The following is a 21,204-nucleotide window of genomic DNA, read 5'->3' as shown; positions in this document are numbered from 1 at the left end:
CCCCCAGCCTCAGCTAGCCCCAGATTATGGACATTCACTTACCTGGCTTACTTGAGGAGTTCTCTGGATTCCAACCAGCAACCTTCTCGTGTGTGTATGTGCATGCCCAAAATCCCGAGAGGAGAATGGAGAAGGGATTGCAACATGGCCATTCTCCCTGGGTGGTGACTTATTACTATCTGTCTCTCTAGTGAATGCACACATCCTATAGCAAAAATCCCTCTCTAAATTAAAAAAGAAAAAAGTGAATACTGTATCAGATTACCAAGAACCAGCACAGTTCTCAAAGAAACATGTGAAAACAAGGGAATGGATAACTTTCCCCCAGGTGAGTACAGTAGCCCCTCACCAACAATGGACAGCACAGAGAAATACACAGAAATGTCAGAAAAAGAATTCCAAATATTCATAGAGACAATCAGTTCCAGGAAATGAGAAAATCATTTCAGGACATGAAAGAGTTCATTTGTAAACAAATAGACACCTTAAAAAAGAATCAAACAGAACTTCTGAAAATGAAGAATACAAGAAATTAAAATCTCCCTAGAACAAATTAACAGCAGATTGGACGAGGCAGAAGAATCTCTGACCTGTCTCCAACATAGACCAAATCACCAAAAAGAACAGAAAAACAAAAAAAATTAGGACAACATACAGGAAATTCTAGACACCATGAAATGCCCACATATCTGTAATAATGGGTATTCCAGAAGGTGAAAAATCTGCTAAATGCATGGAAAACTTTTATGAAATACTATCTGATAATTTTCTAAATATAGAGAAACATGAAAAAATTCAGACCCAAGAAATAAAAAGGACTCCAAATAGAATCAACACAGAAAGATCCTACCCGCTGGTACATCATAGCCAAATTGATCAAAATTAAAGATGAAGACAATATTCTAAAAATGGCAAGGAAGAAATGTCAAGTTACTTATACAGGTTATCAAATTAGGCTAACATCAGACCTCCCAACTAAAACAATGCAGGTAAGGAAAGAATGGAAAGATATATTCAAAACATTCAAAGAAAAACAATTTCAGCAAAGATACTATATCCAGCAAGATTATCCTTCACATGGAAGAACAAATAAAAGTATACTCAGGTAAACAAAAACAGAAAGAATTCACCAATACTAGACCAGTTCTATAGGAAGTACTGAGGGGAGGGCTGTATCAGGATAACTAAACAGAGACAAACAGAAATAGAAGAACAAAATAACAACTGAAAAAAGAGCTAACCAAATGACAGGGATAAGTCTGCAAATATCAATAATAACATTGAATGTTAATGGATTGAATTCTCCCATTAAAAGATACAGACTGGCTGAATAGATACAAAAACAGAAGCCACCTATATGCTGCTTACAAAAAGCAGCACCATATAGACAGCTGATAAGGACATACATACTGAAAGTGAAGGGCTGGAAAAAGTTATTCCGTGCAAATGGAAACCAAAAAAAGGCTGGAGTTGTGATACTGGTATCGATAAGATAGACTTTAAGATGAAAAATGCAAGAACTTTAAGATGAAAAATGCAAGAAGGGGGCCAGCAGGTGGCATGATGGTTAAAAGGTGCTGGATTCCCACATGGCCAACTGTGGTTCAAGTTCTGAACCTGGCAGCTTGCTTTCTCCCTTTCCCTTTCTCTCTCTGTCTGCCTCTCTCTGGTCAAATTGAAAAATAACAACAGATGAAATTAATTACATAAATAATTTTTTTAAATGCAAGGAGAGACAAAGAAGGACAGACATCATATAGTACTAAAAGGACTTGTTCACCAAGATGTAACACTTGTAAATATTTATGCACCCCACACTGGAGCACCCAAATACATCAAAGAGATACTGTTAGATCTCAAGGGAGAGATAGACTGCAACACAATAATTACAGAGGATCTCAACACCCCACTGTCTCCTCTGGGCAAATCATGCAGACAAAAAATACACAAAGATATACAAGATTCAAATGATATCATACCTGAAATGGATTTGACATCTACAGAGTATTTCCCCCAACTACCACAAAATATACATTTTTCTCACCCCCACATGGAACATTTTTGAAGACTGGCAACATGATAGGGCATAAAACTTTACATTACAAATTCAAATGTATAGAAACTACACCCAAAGTCTTTTCCAACCATGATGGAATCAAACTTGAAATCAACTAGAGAACTCTCAAAAAAAAAATTCACAAACACATGGAAACTAAACAACCTACTCCTGAATGACTTTATAAGCACAGAAGAGATTAAAGATGGAAATTAAAAGGTTCATAGAAAACAATGATAATGAACAAACAAGTATTTATAGCCTATGGAACACAGCAAAAGCAGTTGTAAGAGGGAAGTTCACAGCAACCAGTGCCCACAAAAAGAAAGCAGAAAGGTGGCAAATAAACAACCTAATGACACAAATCAGAGAACTAGAAAAACAGCTAAAACAACAACAAAAAATCCAGGAGAAAATAAATAACAAAGATTCAAGCAGAAATAAATGAAAAAGAGAATAAAAGAACTATACAGAAAATAAGCGAAACCAAAAGCTGGTTCTTTGAGAAGATAAACACCGTTAGCTAGATTAATCAAGAACAGAAAGGAACAGGTAAATCAAATCAGCAAGGAAACAGGCATTACAATGGATATAACAGAAATAAAAAATATCATCAAAGAATACTATGATCAACTATATGCCAACAAACAAGAAAGCCTAGATGAGATGGACAAATTCCTGGACATGTATAACTTACCAAGATTGAACCAAGAATAAATAGAAAGTCTGACTGGACTCATATAAGCAATAAGAGTGAATCAGAGCAGAAACAGATAGTCTCCCAAGAAAGAAAAACCCAGGGCCTGATGGCTTTACTTTTGAATTCTATAAAACTTTTCAAGAACTAACCCCAGTTCTCCTTAAACCATTTCTAAAAATTCAAAAGGAAGCAACCCTCCTGAATTCATTCGATGAGACCTCCATCATTTTAATTCCAAAACCAGACAAAGACATGACAAAAAAAGAAAACTTCAAGTCAATAGCCTTGATGAATACAAATGCAAAAATTCTCCCAACAAGATACTAGCAAATCATATTCAACAACATATTAAAAAGATTATACACCATGACCAAGTACCCTTTATTTCAAGGATGCAAGGATGGTTCAACACACGCAAAACAACAAATATATCACATTAACAAAAGGAAAGATAAAAACCATATGATCATATCAATCAGTGCAGAAAAAGCATTCAAAGAAATACAACATTCCTTCATGATTAAGACTCTCAGCAAAATCGGTAAAGAAGGGACATTCCTCAACACAATAAAAGCCATCTATGAAAAACCTATAACATCATAATTGATTTTTTTTTTTATGATAAACTGGAACAAGACTTTCTCCACTCCTTTGTAACATAGTACTGGAAGTTCTAGCCAATGCAATTAGACAAGAGAGTCATATAAAAGGCATCCAAAAAGAAAAAGAAGAAGTGAAATTATCTCTATTTGCAGATAATATGATGCTGTACATAGAAAAATCTAAAAGAATCCACCAAAAAAAAAAAAAAAACCTTCTGGAAGTGATAAATGAATATAGTAAGGCTGGCAGGATACAAAATCAACATACAAAAATCTATAGCATTTTTATACACCAAAAATGGACAAAGAAAGAAAGAAATCCCATTTATAATAGCCACAGAACTAAAATCTAGGAATAAACCTTACCAAACTGTCAAAGATCTCTACAGAGAAAACTATGAAATAGTAAAAAAAAAAAAAAAAAAAATTTACATGACACAAAAAAGTGGAAAAACATCCCACCTGCCTGGATTGGAAAAATTAATATAATCAATATGTCAACCTAGCCAAATTGATCTACAAATTTAATGCAATTCCAATCAAACTACCAGAGATATTCCTCACAGAAATAGAAAAAACAATCATAACATTTGCCTGGAATCATAAAAGGGCCCATATTGACAAAGCAAAGCGAGAATAAAGTAGGAAGCATCTCATTTCTGACCTCAAAACATATCACAAAGCTGTAGTAATTACAATAGAATGGTATTGGCACAAAAACAGACAGGTAGACCAATGAAACAGAATTGAGAACCCCCAAATAAACCCCAAAACATACAGCCAACTGATTTTCAACAAAGGGCACAACATAATCCAGAGGGAAAAAATAAATCTCTTTAGCAAATGGTGCTGGGAGAATTGGATACCCACCTGCAGAAGAATGAAACTAGATCCTTATCTCTCTCACCACTAACAGAAATTAACTCAAAATGGATTGAGGATCTAAACATAAAACCTCGAACTATAAAAGTAGCGGTATAAAACACAGGGAAAACTCTTGGAAATCTTGGAGTAGGCCAAGACTTCTTAAGGAAGATCTCCAAAGCACAGGGAATAGTCACCAAAAAATGGGATTATATTAAGCTGAGAAGCTTCTGCACAGCAAAACAAAACAGTAAGTAGAGTGAGAAGACAACCCTCAGAGTGGGAGAATATATTTGCAAACTATATCTCTCATAGGGAACTGATAACCAGAATACACAGGAACTCAAGCAGCTTACCCACAAATAATAATCAATCCAATTAAAAGATGGGAAAATGAGCTGAACAGACAATTCTCTGAAGACAGACATTCTACGAATGCCCCAAAAGCATATGAAAACATGCTCAACATCTCTTATCATAAGGGAAATGTAAATCAAAACCACAATGCGATACCATTTAACTCCAGTCAGAATGACGTAAATCAAGAAAATAAATAATGATAAGTGCTGGTGAGGCTGTGGTGATGAGGGAACTCTCCTACACTGCTGGTGGGAATGCAAATTAGTACAACTGCCTTAGAAAACAATCTGGAGGGACCAGCAGTTGGTGTAATGGCTATGTCGCTGGACTCCCAGGTAGTCGACTGCGATTTGAGTCCCAGAACCAGTGGCTTAAACTCACACTGGGCACGTGTGCATGCGTGCCCAAGATCCCAAGAGGAGAATGGAGGAGAAGGGATTGTGGTGTGGCGATCCCTCCTGGGGGTGATTTCTTGCTTTCTATCTCTGTCTCTCTCTGTCTTTCTGGTGAATGCACATGCCCTATAGCAAAAAAACCTCTCAAAAAGAAAGAAAGAAAACAATCTGGAAATTCCTCAGAAACCTACAAATATAACTACCATGCGACCCAGTAATTCCATTCCACTCTCAAGAATAAAAAAAAGAATAAAAAAAACCCACAGTCAGAAAAACACTTGCATATCCATGTTTATTGCAGCATTATTTACAACTGCTAGAACATGGAATCAACCCAAATGACCAAAAATAGGTGACTGGATTGAAAAATGTGGCATAGTACTCTATGGAATACTACTCGGCCATAAAAATAAAATAAAATTAAATTAAATTAAATTAAAATAAAATAAAATAGAATAAAATAAAAACAAAAACACAATGAGACCCTGACACTTGCTACAAAGTGGATGAATATGGAAGACCTAATGTTAAGTAACGCAAGCCAGACTATCAAAGATAGACTTTATATGTCCTCACTCAATACATACCAATTGTCTGTACTCAACAGCAGAAAATGAAAGTTTGGATGGTATAGTAGTAGGGAGGGCAACTGATACCAGAGATAGTAAGGATAAGGGTAGTAGTGGGGTGGGGAATAGAGGAAGGGAGGGAGAGAGAGGAAAGGGGGAAGAAAAAAAAAAGTAACTGACAAAAAAATGAAAAGCTATTTGCTGATGATAATGTATATAGTAATGTCTTTGTCTTGCCTGACAGGCATGGTATTCACGCTGGAAAAAGCAATGTTGTATACTGTAAAGATATATGTGATTAAATGTAAATTAAAATTAAAAAAAAAAAAAAAGAAAATGGCGGTCAGGCAAGATGATGTTCTAATGTTACACTGATAATAAAATGAAGAACTGACTCTGAGGAAAAAAAAAAAGAGTTTGTCTATTGAAGATTTTGAATGCCACTAATTAAGGATTAATTAATTCTGTGACTACGGTTACCACTAGGAAGTTATAAAACAATAGAGCACATTTAAAAATTCACCAAGCATTTACTAAGGGCCAGCTCTGTGCCAGGTACTGTTCTAGGCTCTGAAGAGAGAACATGACAAAATGTTGACATACCTTTAGGTTTTATATCCATTAGGTAATTCTCATCACACTATTCTACCCGAAAGATGCAACTGGGCAGGCAAAACAAGTTTTTTGAGAAGATCTTGTCATCACTGTCCTCCAAGTTCATGGATGGACAAAAGATCTGGCATAACTTCCAAGACATAAGGGTAAAGACTACAGACATTGTTAGATATTTTATAACTTGTTCATGCAAGAGATGGAAGATGTCTCTAAAATATTAATACTTTAATTTCATCAATGAGAATCCATTTCTAATATGATATGTAACTTACCTCATTTTTTAAAAAATCTGACATTTATTGTTCTAATTAGAAAAATGCAGGGTATTGATCAAAACAACTAATTGCCTCTGGAGAATGAGTTTTGAGATCAAAAAGCCAGTTAACTATGACCATGCTACATAGATTTCTACCTTAATACAACTAAAAAGTAACCAGTATAATACTATCCACACTGAATTACTTGAACTACACATGTTATTACACTTCTCCTCAACTACAGATATTTGGATTAAGTGGATCTGAAATGGCATTTTGGGGGGAGATTTTATAGGGCGCATGTGCTCAATGGAGAGACAGAAAGTGAGAAATCACCCCGTGGGGAGATGGCCACGCCACAATCCCTTCTTCTCCATTATTCTCTCAGGATTTGGGGCATCCACGCACACACACCCAGTATGAGTTTTAAGTCACTGGGTCTAGGACTCGAACCATGGTTGACTATGTGGGAGTTCAGTGACGTAATCATTACACCATTTGCTGGTCCCAAGAATTCTGTATTTTTAACACTCATGCCCAGCCAAAAAAAAAAAAAAAAAATGCCTCCTTCTGTACTTTGAGACTCTCTGAACCATTCTGGTAGAAAAACCATAGGAGGATAGATTAAAATTAGGTGATAGCTAGGCAAACTACATACCCTTTCAATGGAATACTATTCCAAAATAAAAATAATAAACTATCAATACATTCAACAACAACAACAAAGGTATATAACAAAAACATCAATAGCAACTGCCCAGGCACCTATATTTAATAAAAAGGGGAAAGAAAAACTAAAATATCTAATATTCTCAGATAGAAATGTAATTTTATATACCTAATCATTTTATTCATTTATCCATTCAGCATATATTAATTTAGCATTTGATATGTAACAATCACTAAAAAATTTATTCTCTTTTTTTTTTTTTGAGAGGTTTTCGCTAGAGGGTGCATGTGATCGCCAGAAAGACAGAGAGAGACAGAGAGAAAGCAAGAAATCACCCCCCAGGGGAGATGGCCACGCCGCAATCCCTTCTCCTCCATTCTCCTCTTGGGATCTTGGGCACGCACGCACATGCGCCCAGCGTGAGTTTAAGCCGCTGGGTCCAGGACTTGAACCGTGGTCAACTATGTGAGAGTCCAGCGGCATAGCCATTACGCTAACTGCTCGTCCCCAAAAATTTATTCTCTTAAGATGATTTTTTTTAACCTGAGGAAAAGAAAGTAGTTAGTCTTAAAGACTTACCAGTGATCTGAAGTTGTGATTTCATGGTCAGGCTACCCATTGAACCGAGCTGTGATCCACTGTCAGACATACCACCAATAGGATGGCAAACCTGAACAAGGCAAAGGAGATACTGTAAACATCAAAAATTCCCATTTAAAAACTATGTAAATAATATTAACTTGTCTATTTCCTACTGAAGGCCCATAATTAACCAATAGCCTTCACACCACTAGACACAATTTTTTTTCCGAGAGATTTTCGCTATAGGGCGCGTGCACTCGCCAGACAGATGGAGAGAGACACAGAGACAGAAAGCGAGAAATCACCCCCCAGGGGGGATGGTCACGCTGCAATCCCTTCTCCTCCATTCTCCTCTCGGGATCTTGGGCACATACGCACACGCACCCGGTGTGAGTTTTAAGCCACCGGGTCCGGGACACGAACTGCGGTCGACTATGTGGGAGTCCAGTGACATAGCCATTATGCTAACTGCTGGTTCCCACTAGACACAATTTTCTATTCTAGTTTAATGCTACCTATCAGTAAAATCTGACATAGTTGATCATTAGGTCCTCTGAGGTTACTTTCTTCCCTTGAGTTCCCAACTCACATTCTCCAGAGGTTTATGTCCTACCTCACTGGTTGTTCCTTCTCAGTCTCCTTTGAAAATGTCTCTTCTCTATTCTCTCTCTCTCTCTCTTTTGTTTTTGTTTTTGCTGTACAATGTGTTCACTTGCCAAATACAGAGAGACAAAGAAGGAAAGTAAGAAATCACCCACCCAGGGCGCATGACCACAACGCAATCCCTTCTCCTCCACTTTCCTCTCAGGATTTTGTGCACACTCACACACAAGCCTAATTTATGTTTTAAGTCACAGGGTCCAGAACTCTAATCTTGTAGTCAACCATGTAGGATCCAGCCCCCTTAACTGCCATACTGCCTAGCTGTCCTCTCTGTATCTCTTAATACCGGTATATCCTAGGGCTCAGTTCTTGGTTTCCTCTTATCTACCTATACTCATTCCCTTGAGGGGCTTTAAGAGCATCTGTACAACATATCCCAACTAGCTTTGTATCTCTAGTCCAGATCTCACTCCTAAAATCTAAACACTTTAAGCAGGATAACTTTAAGAAATTCCATATGTAACATATCCAAAACTGAACTGATCTTCCTCGCAAACCTACTCAACTCTGCAAGATTTCTCGCCCCAATGAATGGAAACTCCCATCCTTCAGATACTCAGGCTGAACACCTTGATGTTACCAGTTACCCTTGAATCTTTTCTTTCATATTTCCCTTCCAACCTGTCAGCAAATTCAATTATCTCAACTTTCAAAACCAGAATCTAATTATTTCTCACCTATCTGTTCAGTATTGCCTCTGACCACTATCTTACTCCTAGATTATGCCTCTCTCTGTTAGATTATTTTTAAACTACAGCCTCAGCATCAGTCACCACAGCCAGGATGACTCTCTTAAAAGCCCTGAAAAAGCTTCTCATTTTAATCAGAGTAATAACCTAAGCCCTTTCGATGACCTACAAAACCCCCCAAAACCGCATGTGCTGCATACTTCCCATTTCCAACTTCCTTTTAAAATAGAGATTTTAAATAGAGATTTTTACTAAAGGGTGTGTGTACTCGCTGGAGGGACAAAGACACAGAAAGCAAGAAATCACTCCCCAAGGGGAATGATCACACTTTAATCCCTTCTCCTCCATCTCCTCTTGGGATTTTGAGCATGGGCACACGCATGCCTGACGTGAGTTTTAAGCTGCTGGGTTCAGGAGCTGAATCACAGCCAACTGTAGGAGTACAGCAATGTAACCATTATGCCATCTGCTGGTCCCTTAATTTTCTGATCTTATTCCATCTATTCCTCTCTCGTCTGGTACTTAACTTCCTTTCCTAAAATGTGCTGGCAGGTTCTACCCTCAGGGCCCTTTTTCTGCTACTTCTCTTGACAATATTACAATCTGCTCCCCTTATCCTACCCTCAGGACCCTTTTTCTACTTGTTCTCTTGACAATATTACAATCTGCTCCCCCTATCCTAGTCGTTTTTTTCTTCTATAGATTTTTATCACCTCCTAACAAACTAAGTAATGTTTAGCTTTGGGGAAAAAAAGAAAACTTTACTGCTTTTGTATCCCTAGGCTAGAGTACAAACTATGTGAGCAGATCTTTGTTTTGTTCACTGATGAAACCAAGGAGCCCAAAGCAGTGCCTAACACATGGAAAACACTTAAACATCAGTTCTATACCAAAGATTCCTTTTTAAGGGGTGGAGGGGAGCATGAGTGGAGTGCTGACAGAGAAAAGGGGATATTTTTGACAGAGTCTTGCCACTATGATCCTCTGCCCCAGCAGCCAGTTAGCTAGGATTACAGGTCTGTGACACTGACATCCAGCCTGCTTAAGTTAAGTTGGTCCAGGATTCAAACCTGGGCCTCTAATGTGGCCACAGCCTTCTGCAGCTAATGGACCTATAGAAAAAGACTGAAAAACAATGCGAGAACATGTGGAATTGATTCCTAGCTAAAACACTTTACCATATGACACTATTTGAGTTATTTAACCTTTCTAGGTTCCCATTTTCCTGTCCAAAAATTGGGATAGGGTTATTGTAAATACTGGATGACTGCCACTTATAGTATTTAAATTAAACTATATGTTCCTTAAAAAAAAATATATCCTGGGACTAGCCAGGTGGTATGGTACTTTAGGCAACTGGCTTCCACATGGCCAACAGTGTAGTTTGAGTCCCAGGTCTGGAGGCTGGAAAAACACACAAGGTATATGACCATGCATGCCCAAAATCCTGAGAGGAGAATGGAAGAAAAGAGACTGCAACGTGGTTATCCCCTCTGGGGTATAATTTCTCACTTTCCTGTTTTCTCTGTCTCTCACAGCAAGCACATCCACCCTATAGCAAAACTTAAAAAAAAAAAATTCTGTTATTGGGTTTTGGGGAATTGAATAAAAATATTAGAAATATTTCAGGTGGAAAAAGTAAAGATTAAGGTCAAACTAAATTTACTTAGCCCTTACTGTATACCAGGCACTATGTAAAATGTATACAAATACAGTAAAGCAAACAAAGTATCTCACAACTGTCAACACTGTCTTCAGTTTTAACATAAAATTAGCCTTGGGCTAGCCAGTGGTGGGATAATTTAGGCTGCTGGACCCTACACAGTCAGCTGTGCAGTTCCAGTCCCAGACCTGGCGGCCTGAAAACCATGGCAGGGCCCACATGCATGTGACCCCAAAAATCTCAAGAGGAGAGAACTATAGTGTGACCATGACTCATGGAGAGGTGGGGTTGCTTTCTCACTTTTCTTCTTTCTCTCTTTGTCTCTCTGGCAAGTACACATACCCTTCAGCAATTTTTTTTTTTTTTGAGAGGTTTTTGCTATAGGGCACATGCAACCGCCAGAAAGACAGAGAGACAGAAAACAAGAAATTGCCCCCGGGAGTATGGCCATGACACAATCCTGTCTTCTCCATTCGTGCCCTGCGTGAGTTTAATCCACTGGGTCCGGGACTCAAACCGCAGTCAACTACATGGGTGTTCAGTGACGTAGCCATTACACTATCTGCTGGTCCCAATCTCCAGCAATTTTTTTTTTTTTTAGAGGTTTTTGCCATAGGGCGCGTGCACTCACCAGACAGACAGAGAGAGACAGAGAGACAGAAAACAAGAAATCACCCCCCAGGGGATGGCCACACTGCAATCCCTTCTCCTCCATTCTCCTCTTGAGATCTTGGGCACGCATGCACACGCGCCCGGCGTGAGTTTTAAGCCACCATGTCCGGGACGCGTACCGTGGTTGACTATGTGGGAGTCCAGTGACATAGCCATTACACTAACTGCTGGTCCCAAGCAAATATTTTTTAAAAGAAAAAAATTAAGGATCAATTTAGAAATTTAAATACAAAATAATTCTGATTGAAATGAAATGGAACAAAAAGTCCTACTGAGATGAACTCTATAAAACCCAGTATGTTTGGAGTCAGCAGGTGGTACAGTTAAGGCACTGGACTCCCACACAACTGACTGCTGTTTGAGTTTTGGACCTAGCCGCTTGCTTTCTCACTTCCCCTTTCTCTCTCTGGTCAAATTAAAAACAATAATGATAACAAATGGAAATACATTTTTTAAAAAAATCCAACATGTTCGATTCTTTGATTTACATATGAAAATGCTCAAAAGTAAAATGTGACTTAATTTATACGGAGTAGCTCGTTCCCTTGGTTTGCTATATATATACTGTCCCTTCACCTTCTTTGTTTATTTAAAATGCACCACTTCAGGTATTTTATAACCTACAATCTATTAAAAAGAGCCCCTCTGGGGACCAACAGATAGAGTAACGGTTACATCGCTGGACTCCAACACAGTCAATCAAAGTTCAAGTCCCTGACCCAGCGGCTTAAAACTAATGCTAGGCACATGTGCGTGTGTGCTGATGATGACGAATGGAAAATGGAGAACGGATGGTGGCATGGCCATCCCCCCATGGGGATGATTTCTTGCTTCCCATCTCTATGTCTCTGTCTCTCTGGGAAGCCCACGCACCCTATAGCAAAAATCTCTATAAAAACTAAGTAAGTAAAAAATAAAAAAGAGCCCTTTATTTTAAATAGGGAAGGTATACACCATAAAGTCACTGGTAGTCATCCAGGGTATAAACAAAATGAGATGGAAGATAAAAGATTTAACCCTGCATTGTACAGGATATTATTCTTTTTATTTATTTATTTATTTATTTAATTTGACACGAGAGCGAGAGCAAGTAAACCACCAGGTCTGGAACTCAAACGATGGTCTGCCATGTGGGAGTACAACGCCCTTAACCACCACACCACCTGTTGGCCCTGAGTACAGGATATTATTCTGATTCAAAGGGCTTGTTATACAAAAAGTTCTCAAAGACATCATTACCATATTCGGTACAGTTATTATTTCTTCAATACTGCAAAGCCTATATGCCACAGAGCTACAACATTAAGACAATTAAGAAGTAGTTAGAGTCCAGCAGGTGGCATGTTGATTAAGGCAGCTGGATCCCATGTGGCTGACTCCACAGTTCAAATCCCAGACCGAGAGGCCTGAAAAACACAGCAGGTGCAGGTGCATGTGCATGTATGCCCAAAATCTTGAGAAGAGAGTGGAAAGGGGATTGTGGCATGCAACCCATCTGCCTCTGGGGGCATGCTTTCTCACTTTTTCTCTGTCCAAACCACAGATAAAGACAAGATACTAAGACTGGCAAGAGAAAAATGGCAAGTTACCTACAAAGGATAGCCCATCAGGCCAACAGCAGACCTCTCATCAGAAACAATCCAAGTAAAGAATGGAAAAATATATTCATAGTGTTAAGGGAAAAGCAATTTCAACCGAGAATACTATACCCGGCAAGATTATCCTTCATACAGGAAGGAAAGACAAGAACATTCTCAGATAAACAAAACCTGAATTTACCAGCACCAGACCAGATCTCCAAGAAGTTCTCAAGGTAGTGGTATACCAGAAAAAGTAAATACAGACACACAGAAATAAGAGTTCAAAAACTAAGAAAATGGACAACTTACTCGTAGGCACAAGTCTGGAGTTGAATATTATATCCCAGAATTTAATCAAGAAGATCGAACCACAACAGAAGATAGTCCTAACCTGTTTCCTGGCTTTAAGCAAAGTTCCTTGGCATTTCTTTGATTTATTAAAGTTAAAACTGCTTTTCTTTAAATTAACAGCTGAACTTGCTATCGAAAGTAGTTAGATTATTTAAGAAATTGTGTGATCAATAAAATGTGGGGGGAAAACGAATGGAAAACAACTGTAGACACTAGAGATAGTAGAGGAGGGTGGGAAAGGGCAGAGGGTCAGAAATAGGGGAATATATATATATATATATATATAGAACTAGAAATGAAAAATTGTAGATGATAACATGCACGATTAAGCCACTATGCAGTATATTCTGAATGGGAAATCACATTTTGTATGTTATGATGCTTAGAGAATGAATGTAAATTAATTTATTTTTAAAAAGCTTCAGAAAAAAGTTAATCATGCTGTATTCTGCATAAAATAACTTTCTTTCACACTTAAGATACAATCCAAAGAACTATTGTAAGCTCACAGAAGTCTCAGTCCATTCTGCCATGACTGACTCTCAACCCATCATATTGTGACCCTGTCTACTTCTATTTCTTTAATGTTAGAGTGGGGGAGAGAGTACACACAACCCCCAACAAAGCCTGGTAGTGCTGCAATCCTTTTTCCTTTCATTGTTTATCCTGTCAGGATTCTGGGTATGTACATGCCCCTTGCATGAAGCGTAAGGGTCAGGATTTGAACCAATGGGCTCATATGGGTTCTGGCTCCTATTGCACAGATCTTAACCATTGAGTCATGGAGCTGGCCCATTTTCTATTTAACATCACTGCAGCCTTAGGAACTTTGCACAAACTGTTCACTCTTTTCCCTTGAACTTTGAATAGCTAACACCTTTTTAAATTAAATATTACCTCAAAAGCCTGACTTGGTTATGCAATCTAAAGTAGCCACATTGTTATTTTCTATCACACTAATAACATTTTTCTCAGCTGTTTGTTTGATTTAAAGGTCCAAATAAGTATGCGATTTTTCCACCTTGTGAACCAGTGCTTGAAATATTCTATAAGTTGTTTGTTTATTTAACTAAAGTCCACAGTTCGTATTAAGGGTTTACTTTGTTTTGCACAGTTTTATGGGTTCTGACAAATGCATAATGCCATGTGCCCACCATTATAGTATCATACAAAACAGTACCACCACCCTAAAAACTCCCTGTGTGTCTCTCTTCCTTTGCCTCAAATCCCTGACAACCATCATTTTTTTTACTGTTTCTATTGTTTTGCCTCTTGGTCAAGAATATCAAATAATTGAAGTATGTAATATGGAGTATTTTTAGGCTGGTTTCTTTTACTCAGCAATCCAATTTAAGGGTCTTCAATGTCTTTTCAAGGCTAGATTTTTTTCTCCTAATTGTTGAATATTCCATTCTATAGTTGTACAATGATTGAGCCATTCACCTTATTGAAGAAAATGTTGGTTGCTTCAAACGTTTGACAACCATGAAGAATGTTGCTAAAAACATTCATTTGCAAGTTTCTGTATGAACATAAATTTTTTACTCAATTGGAACACAATTTGGTGGATAATGGTAAGTCTATATTTTAGCTTTGTGTGAAACTGCTAAATGGTCTTCCAAAGTAGCTGTAATATTCTGTACTTCCATCAGGATTGCAGGAGATTTCCTATTGCTCCACATCCTCACCAGGATTTGGTATTGTCAGTTCTCTGGAATTTAACCATGCTAGTAAATGCAGTGATACTTCTTTTTTATTTTTTATTCTCTAAAGGGTGTATGCACTCACTACAGAGAGACACAGACGGAAAGTGAGAAATTTCTCAGGGTCAAGCTGCAATCCCTTCTCCTCCATTCTCCTCTCAGGACTTTGGGCATGCACACATCGTGCCTGGCATATTTTTCAGGCTGCTGGGTCTGGGACTTGATCCACATAGGTGGCCACCTGGAATCAAATGCCTTAACTTAACTACCATGCCATCTGCTGGTCTGTGGTTAGGTGTTTTTTTGTTTTGTCTTGTTTTTTTTGGAGAGGTTTTCACTATAGGGTGCAAGCGCTCGCCAGACAGACAGAAAGAGACATAGAGACAGAAAGAGAGAAATCACCCCCCCCAGGGGGGATGGTCACACCGCAGTCCCTTCTCCATTCTCCTCTCGGGATCTTGGGCACGCATGCACACGCGCCCAGCGTGAGTTTTAAGCCACCGGGTCTGGGACATGAACCGCAGTCGACTACATGGGAGTCCAGCGACATAGCCATTACGCTAACTGCTGGTTCCCATGTGGTTAGGTGTTTTAACCTGTCTGGTCTCTCTAAAGGACTGGCTCAAGGACTTGCCTTTATTCCCCATCTCAGAGCTTCCTTGGGGCAGAGGCCACATGGCCAACCATGGTTTGAGCCCAGACCTGGCGGCTTGCTTTCCCATTTTCCCCTTCTCTCTCTCCCTCTTCCATTCTTCCCTCTCTGGTCAAATTAAAATAAATAAGTTAAATAAAATAATTCTAAAAAAAAGTCTGATGTATTAATCACTGCATCGTGGGGAAAGAGATAAAAGGTGTACGAAACAGCCGACAGACTACAAAGACTAAAAAGGAAGAGGCTGGGAGAAGAAATACTATAGAAATAGTAAGGGTTTTGGAAAGCTCTTAGGAATTGCGGGAAATTTGGAAGGCTATGCACATGTGCAGGGTTGGATGCACACTCAGGAGAGACCCGAGGGAACTCTAAACTCTAAACTTTAGTCAATCACCAGGATCCATGCACGAAAGAAGTGAAGGCTATGGCATCATTTAAAATTGCCTGGGTAAGCACTGGAGTGCCCCAACGAAAAACCAAAGGAGGATTTGTGTTTTGTTTTCTTTTGTTTTGGGAGAGGTTTTTGCTATAGGGCGCATGCACTCGCCAAAAAGACCGAGAGAGACCGAGGGACAGAAAGTGAGAAATCACCCCCAGGGGGGATGGCCATGCTTCAATCCCTTCTCCATTCTCCTCTCAGGATCCTGCACGCACCCACGCCTGGCATAAGTTTAAGCCATCGTGTCTGGGACTCGAACCATGGTCGACCACAAGGAAGTCCAGCAACATAGCCATTACATCAACTGCTGGTCCCTGAGGATTTGTGTTTTTGTTGGGGAAAAAGGGGTTCTCAGAAGTTTAAGAAACTCTCTCACTAAACTAGTTCACAACTAACCTAAGCGAACAGAGTCTTCAGTAGCCACATGTAACAAAGAATACACACTTTACAAAATCAGTTTGAAAAAGTCTCTAAACAAGCAAACAACAAGTAGCAACAATAAACCATGAAGAATCTAATTTTCAAGAATTACCACAATAAAACATTAAAAATGGAACCCGCAGATGGCATGGAGGTGAAGATGGCTGGATCCCACATGGCCAACTGTACAGTTCCAAGACCAGACCTAGCAGCTTGAAAAACACACCAGGGATGTGGCACGTGTGCATGCATGCCCAAAATCCCAAGAAGAGAATAGAGCAAAAGGGATTATGGTATGGCCATGCCCCCTGGCAGGGTGCTTTCTCACCTCCTCTCTCTCTCTCTTTCTCTGTTTCTGATGAGCACAAGTGCCAGAAACATGATAAAAATAAATAATAAAATTAAAATGTCCAGTTTGGGGGCCAGCAGGCGGAATGGTGATTAAGGAGGCTGGATCTCACTTGCCTGACTTCATAGTTTGAGTCCTGAATCCAGTGGCTTGAAGATCATGCCAGGCACATGTGCGTGTATGCCCAAAATCCCAAGGAGAATGGAGAGAAAGGATTACTTTGCGGTCACTCCCCCTGGGGGATGATTTCTCACTTTCCTTCTCTCTCTCTCTCTCTCCAGCAAGCACACACCGCTCTATAGGGGGGAAAAAGTCCAGTTTTCAGAGGGCCATCAGGAGTGCTGCAGTAGTAACAATGATCTGGACTTACGGAAAGTGCTAAGTTTGCACCCAAAGGTTTCCCTCTATGCACTGGGTGTGCACACATGTTCCTATGATGCAGGCTAGCTGGGGGTAGATTATGGTATGAAGATTTACTTGAGGCTGTCTATCTCTCCCTTTATCTCTCTCTCTCTTTCACAGAAGAAGTTAAGTACATAAAATAAAATAAAATAAAATAAAAAAGCTAAAATGCTGAAAAATGGCATTGAGATCAGGAACAGAGGATTAATGGAGTTAACTGTTTCAGGACCTTTGTGTTGCTCAGGACAAGGCAAAGATACTGATTAACCTTTGTGAAGTTAATATGCAAGTTAAAACTTCAAAAGTAAGCAGTAAAAAAATAAAGAGTACAAATTCCAAACAAGTATGTAAAAAATGTTTACTGACAGGAAGAGTGTTAATCCAAAGAAATTACAAAATGTAGATTAAAAAGAAAAATAACTAAAAATATGTGAGAAAAGGACTTCTATAGAAAGATGATAGGTTAAAAACAAGCATATGAACCTTTTAAAATATCCACTGAAATATAGCAAAAGGATTTAAAAAATTTTTTAAGTATAATAAAAAAGGTCAAGAGACAGCAAGCAAGACTTCAGGAAACTAAAGAGCAGAAAGACCAACACTGACAGCACACCCAAGAAAATTAACCCCTATATGTTGATAATAGGGGAAAAGCAAAGAATCTAGATTACTGTAGCATCTTCATTGAAGAGGCACCTTCACTTTCAGGTAATTCTGAAAGAAGAAAAGCTCGGACACATAAATAAGATGGGTTGAAAGTTGTTTAACAAGCATTTTGATTCCTAAATCTCTTATTTCACACCAGAGGGCTCAGATATTATGCCTCTACAGAAGGTAGAATAGTACATATCTCAAATGGAAGATATCAAACATAGTCAATGGCTGGAGAACAGTATCATATATAGGAAAACAGGTGTCAGACAGTGGCACAACAGTAAAACATATACTCTGCAAAGCTGACTCACATGGGAGAGTTCTGGGCTCAAGTCCAGAGATCTCCCTGATTTTCAAACTCTGATTCCAGAGTCAGCCATGTGAGATTCAGCACTTGAATCACCAGCTACCTGCTGGCCCTTGGTCAGTTCTTAAGTAATCTGAAATTATATAAGTTCTGTATACAGATTTCAGTTTGTCAGAGCACTGGAACAGGAATCAACTGACACCAACTGATCCCAGCCTGACAAAACAACTTGAATGCCAGAGCTATGCTATAATCCTAAGCAATCCAGCTTTAAACTATTTTCAGTCCTATAAGGACTGGCTAGCAACATGTCCTGTTTATCCTGAGACCTAACTACAATAAGTTGATTTCCCCATTCTTCATTTGCATAAATTTCTTTAAATTTAAACCCCTATTAACCAAGAAAACTTGCAACTTGGAGACAGCCTAATAAATATGATTTCCAAATACATTATGGGCAGATTTGAATGACTAATAGGGTTAATGTCAACTCATCAACAATGGCCAATATACAGTATCTGCAAGCACCATCACATTAATTCTACTTATTAAATCTCAGAATGTCTCCAACCTGATCCTCTGAAATAGGAGTCTGCAAAGATTTTCTGTCAAGGGCTAGAAAGTAAATATTTTGGGCTGAGAGCTATACAATCTGTGTCACAACTATTCAATCCTGTCAATGTAGTGTGAAAGCAGCCATAGGCAATACATAAATTAGTAAAAAAGGCTATGTTCCACTAAAACCTCATTAAAAAGGAAAACAGCCAAAGAGCCAGATTTAGCCTATAGACCATGGTTTGCTGACTCCTACTCTCAAGCATCAGAGAAAAAAAAAAAATATCTAGATATTTTTTGAGAATGTCCTATACACATTACCTTCACTGCTAAAAACTAAGAGACAAAATTCCTTGAGACATTAGATTAAAATAAATAGATGTGGATGGAAAAAATCTTATAATTAAATGTCTTATATCTTCCTATTTATCCCCATTACTATTTCCTTCATTTGGTTATCCTTGGACAACCTGAGTAAGTTCAACCTTTCTCCTGTCTCATGCCAATCTGTCTACTTCAGTGTCACCAGAAAGATTTTTAAGATGAATTACCAACGCTGCTGATAATCCTCCATGATCTCAGCTTGTCTAATTCTCTAATCTCGCCTACTACTAGCTCATACATACTCCATGCACCTACTAACAAAATTATTCATAGTTTTCCAAAAGAACATCTGTTTAATATGTCTATGATTTGTTTATCTTGCTCTTTCTGTTAAAAGTTTGACCTCTTCTTCCCTAAATTCCCATTCATCTAGTCTTATCTGCTCAAACAATTTATCTGGTAGTCTTTCCTACCTCTAATGCAAAAATAATAAATTGCTTCTTATCAATTCTATGCCATGTATGCAGCAAGCATTATAACATGATAAGACAGTACGTAGATCTTAAGAGTCAAATTATATGGATACATATTCCAGCATTGTTACTTACTCTGTTAACTTGGACAAATTACTAAATTTCTATAAGCCACACCTTTTTTACCCATAAAGTATGAGTAATTCCATTGTAAAGATCAAGATAATGGGGCTGGCAGGTAGCTTGGTGGTTAAACTGGGTGCTGGACTTACACATGGTTGACCACAGTTCGAGTCCTGGACCTGGTGGCTTGTTTTCTCACTGCCCCCAACCCCTGCCACTCTGTCCCTCTCTGGTCAAATTTAAAAAGTAAATAAATAAGAAAATAAAGAAGTCTTAAAATAAAAAAGATCAAGATAATGTCTGTAGGGGCCGGACAGGTGGCATGGTGGTTAAGGGCACTGGACTCCCACGTAGCTGACCATGGTTTAAGTCCTAAACCTGGAGGCTTGCTTCCTTACTCTCTCTCTCTCTCTCTCTCTCTCTCTGTATGTGTGTGTGTCTGTCTGTCTGTCTGTCTCTGGAAATATTAAAAAAAAATAAAGTTAAATAAAATAATTCTTCAAAAAAAGATAATGTCTGTAAAGTGCTAAAGACAACCCCCTCCCTTTTTTTTAAAAAGGTTTTTGTCATAGGGCGCATGCGCTCGCTAGAGAGAGACAAAGAGAAACAGAAAGAAGGAAAGTAAGAAATCACCTCTCAAGGAGATTGCCATGCCATACCACAATCCCATCTCCTGGCATCTGGGGCACATAAGCATACCCAGAATGAGTTTCAAGCCACCTGAGTCTTTTTTATTTATTCATTTATTTTTTAAAGATTTTTGCCATAGGGCGCCTTGGTTCACCAAGAGAGAGGGGAGTGACAAATCATTCCCCAGAGGCAAGGCCACATCGCAATCCCTTTTCCTCCATTCTCCCCTCAGGATTCTGGGCACACATGTGCATGTACCCAGCATATCTTTTCAAGCTGGGTTCGAGACTAGAACTGCTAAGTTGGCCATAAAGGATCCAGTGCCTTAACTAACACACCACCTGCTGGCCCAAGTTATGCTTCTTATTGACATATAGTAAAAAGGCTTCAAAATATACATGATAACTCAAACCACTCACTACTATCCAACATCTCACCCCCCCAAATGGGAGCCCTAATAACCTATACAAAATAGCCCTTACTTATGAATACATGAGGTTACAAAGGGTGGTTTTTTTGTTATAGTCAATGATTGCAATATAAAAGCAACCAATGAATATACAGTGCATAAAGTTTGACGTTGGTCCCCATCACAAAACTAAACAATATAGAATCACAAAGACAAAAGACTTCTGCCCTCCTAGAATTTAAAACATGAGGGAAAGGGCCAGCCTGAAGCACAGTGATTATTAAACACTGTGCAGAGGAAGCTAGATTTGACATGGCCATCCAGGGTTTAAGCCCCAGCAGCTTACATGTTAGGCACATATACACATTTTCAGGAGCCTGGCAAGACAGAGAACTGGAGGAAAAAGGACTGCAGAGTGACCAGCCCTGTTGAGGTGGGGCAAGGGGTGTGTGCCCTTGCACATGTTCACAAGTTCT

General features: G+C 38.8%; 1 protein-coding gene across 3 annotated transcripts in view; it reads right to left on the bottom strand.

Moving 5' to 3' along the window:
* The window catches only part of ITCH (itchy E3 ubiquitin protein ligase), a 196,019-nt gene that overhangs the window by 99,296 nt on the left and 75,519 nt on the right, over nucleotides 1-21,204 (bottom strand). For all 3 annotated transcript variants that reach the window (XM_027770142.1, XM_027770143.1, XM_006144022.3), the window contains one exon: nucleotides 7,668-7,758. In XM_027770142.1, the coding sequence (XP_027625943.1) occupies nucleotides 7,668-7,737 (70 nt within the window). In that variant the 5' untranslated portion in view covers nucleotides 7,738-7,758. The remainder of the gene's footprint in view (nucleotides 1-7,667; nucleotides 7,759-21,204) is intronic.

The sequence above is a fragment of the Tupaia chinensis genome, unplaced genomic scaffold (genome assembly GCF_000334495.1).
Source record: "Tupaia chinensis unplaced genomic scaffold, TupChi_1.0 Scaffold000115_1, whole genome shotgun sequence".
NCBI classification, from domain to species: Eukaryota; Metazoa; Chordata; class Mammalia; order Scandentia; family Tupaiidae; genus Tupaia; species Tupaia belangeri.
Note: the sequence above shows the minus strand (reverse complement) of the source record. Positions and strands in the feature narration are given on the sequence as shown.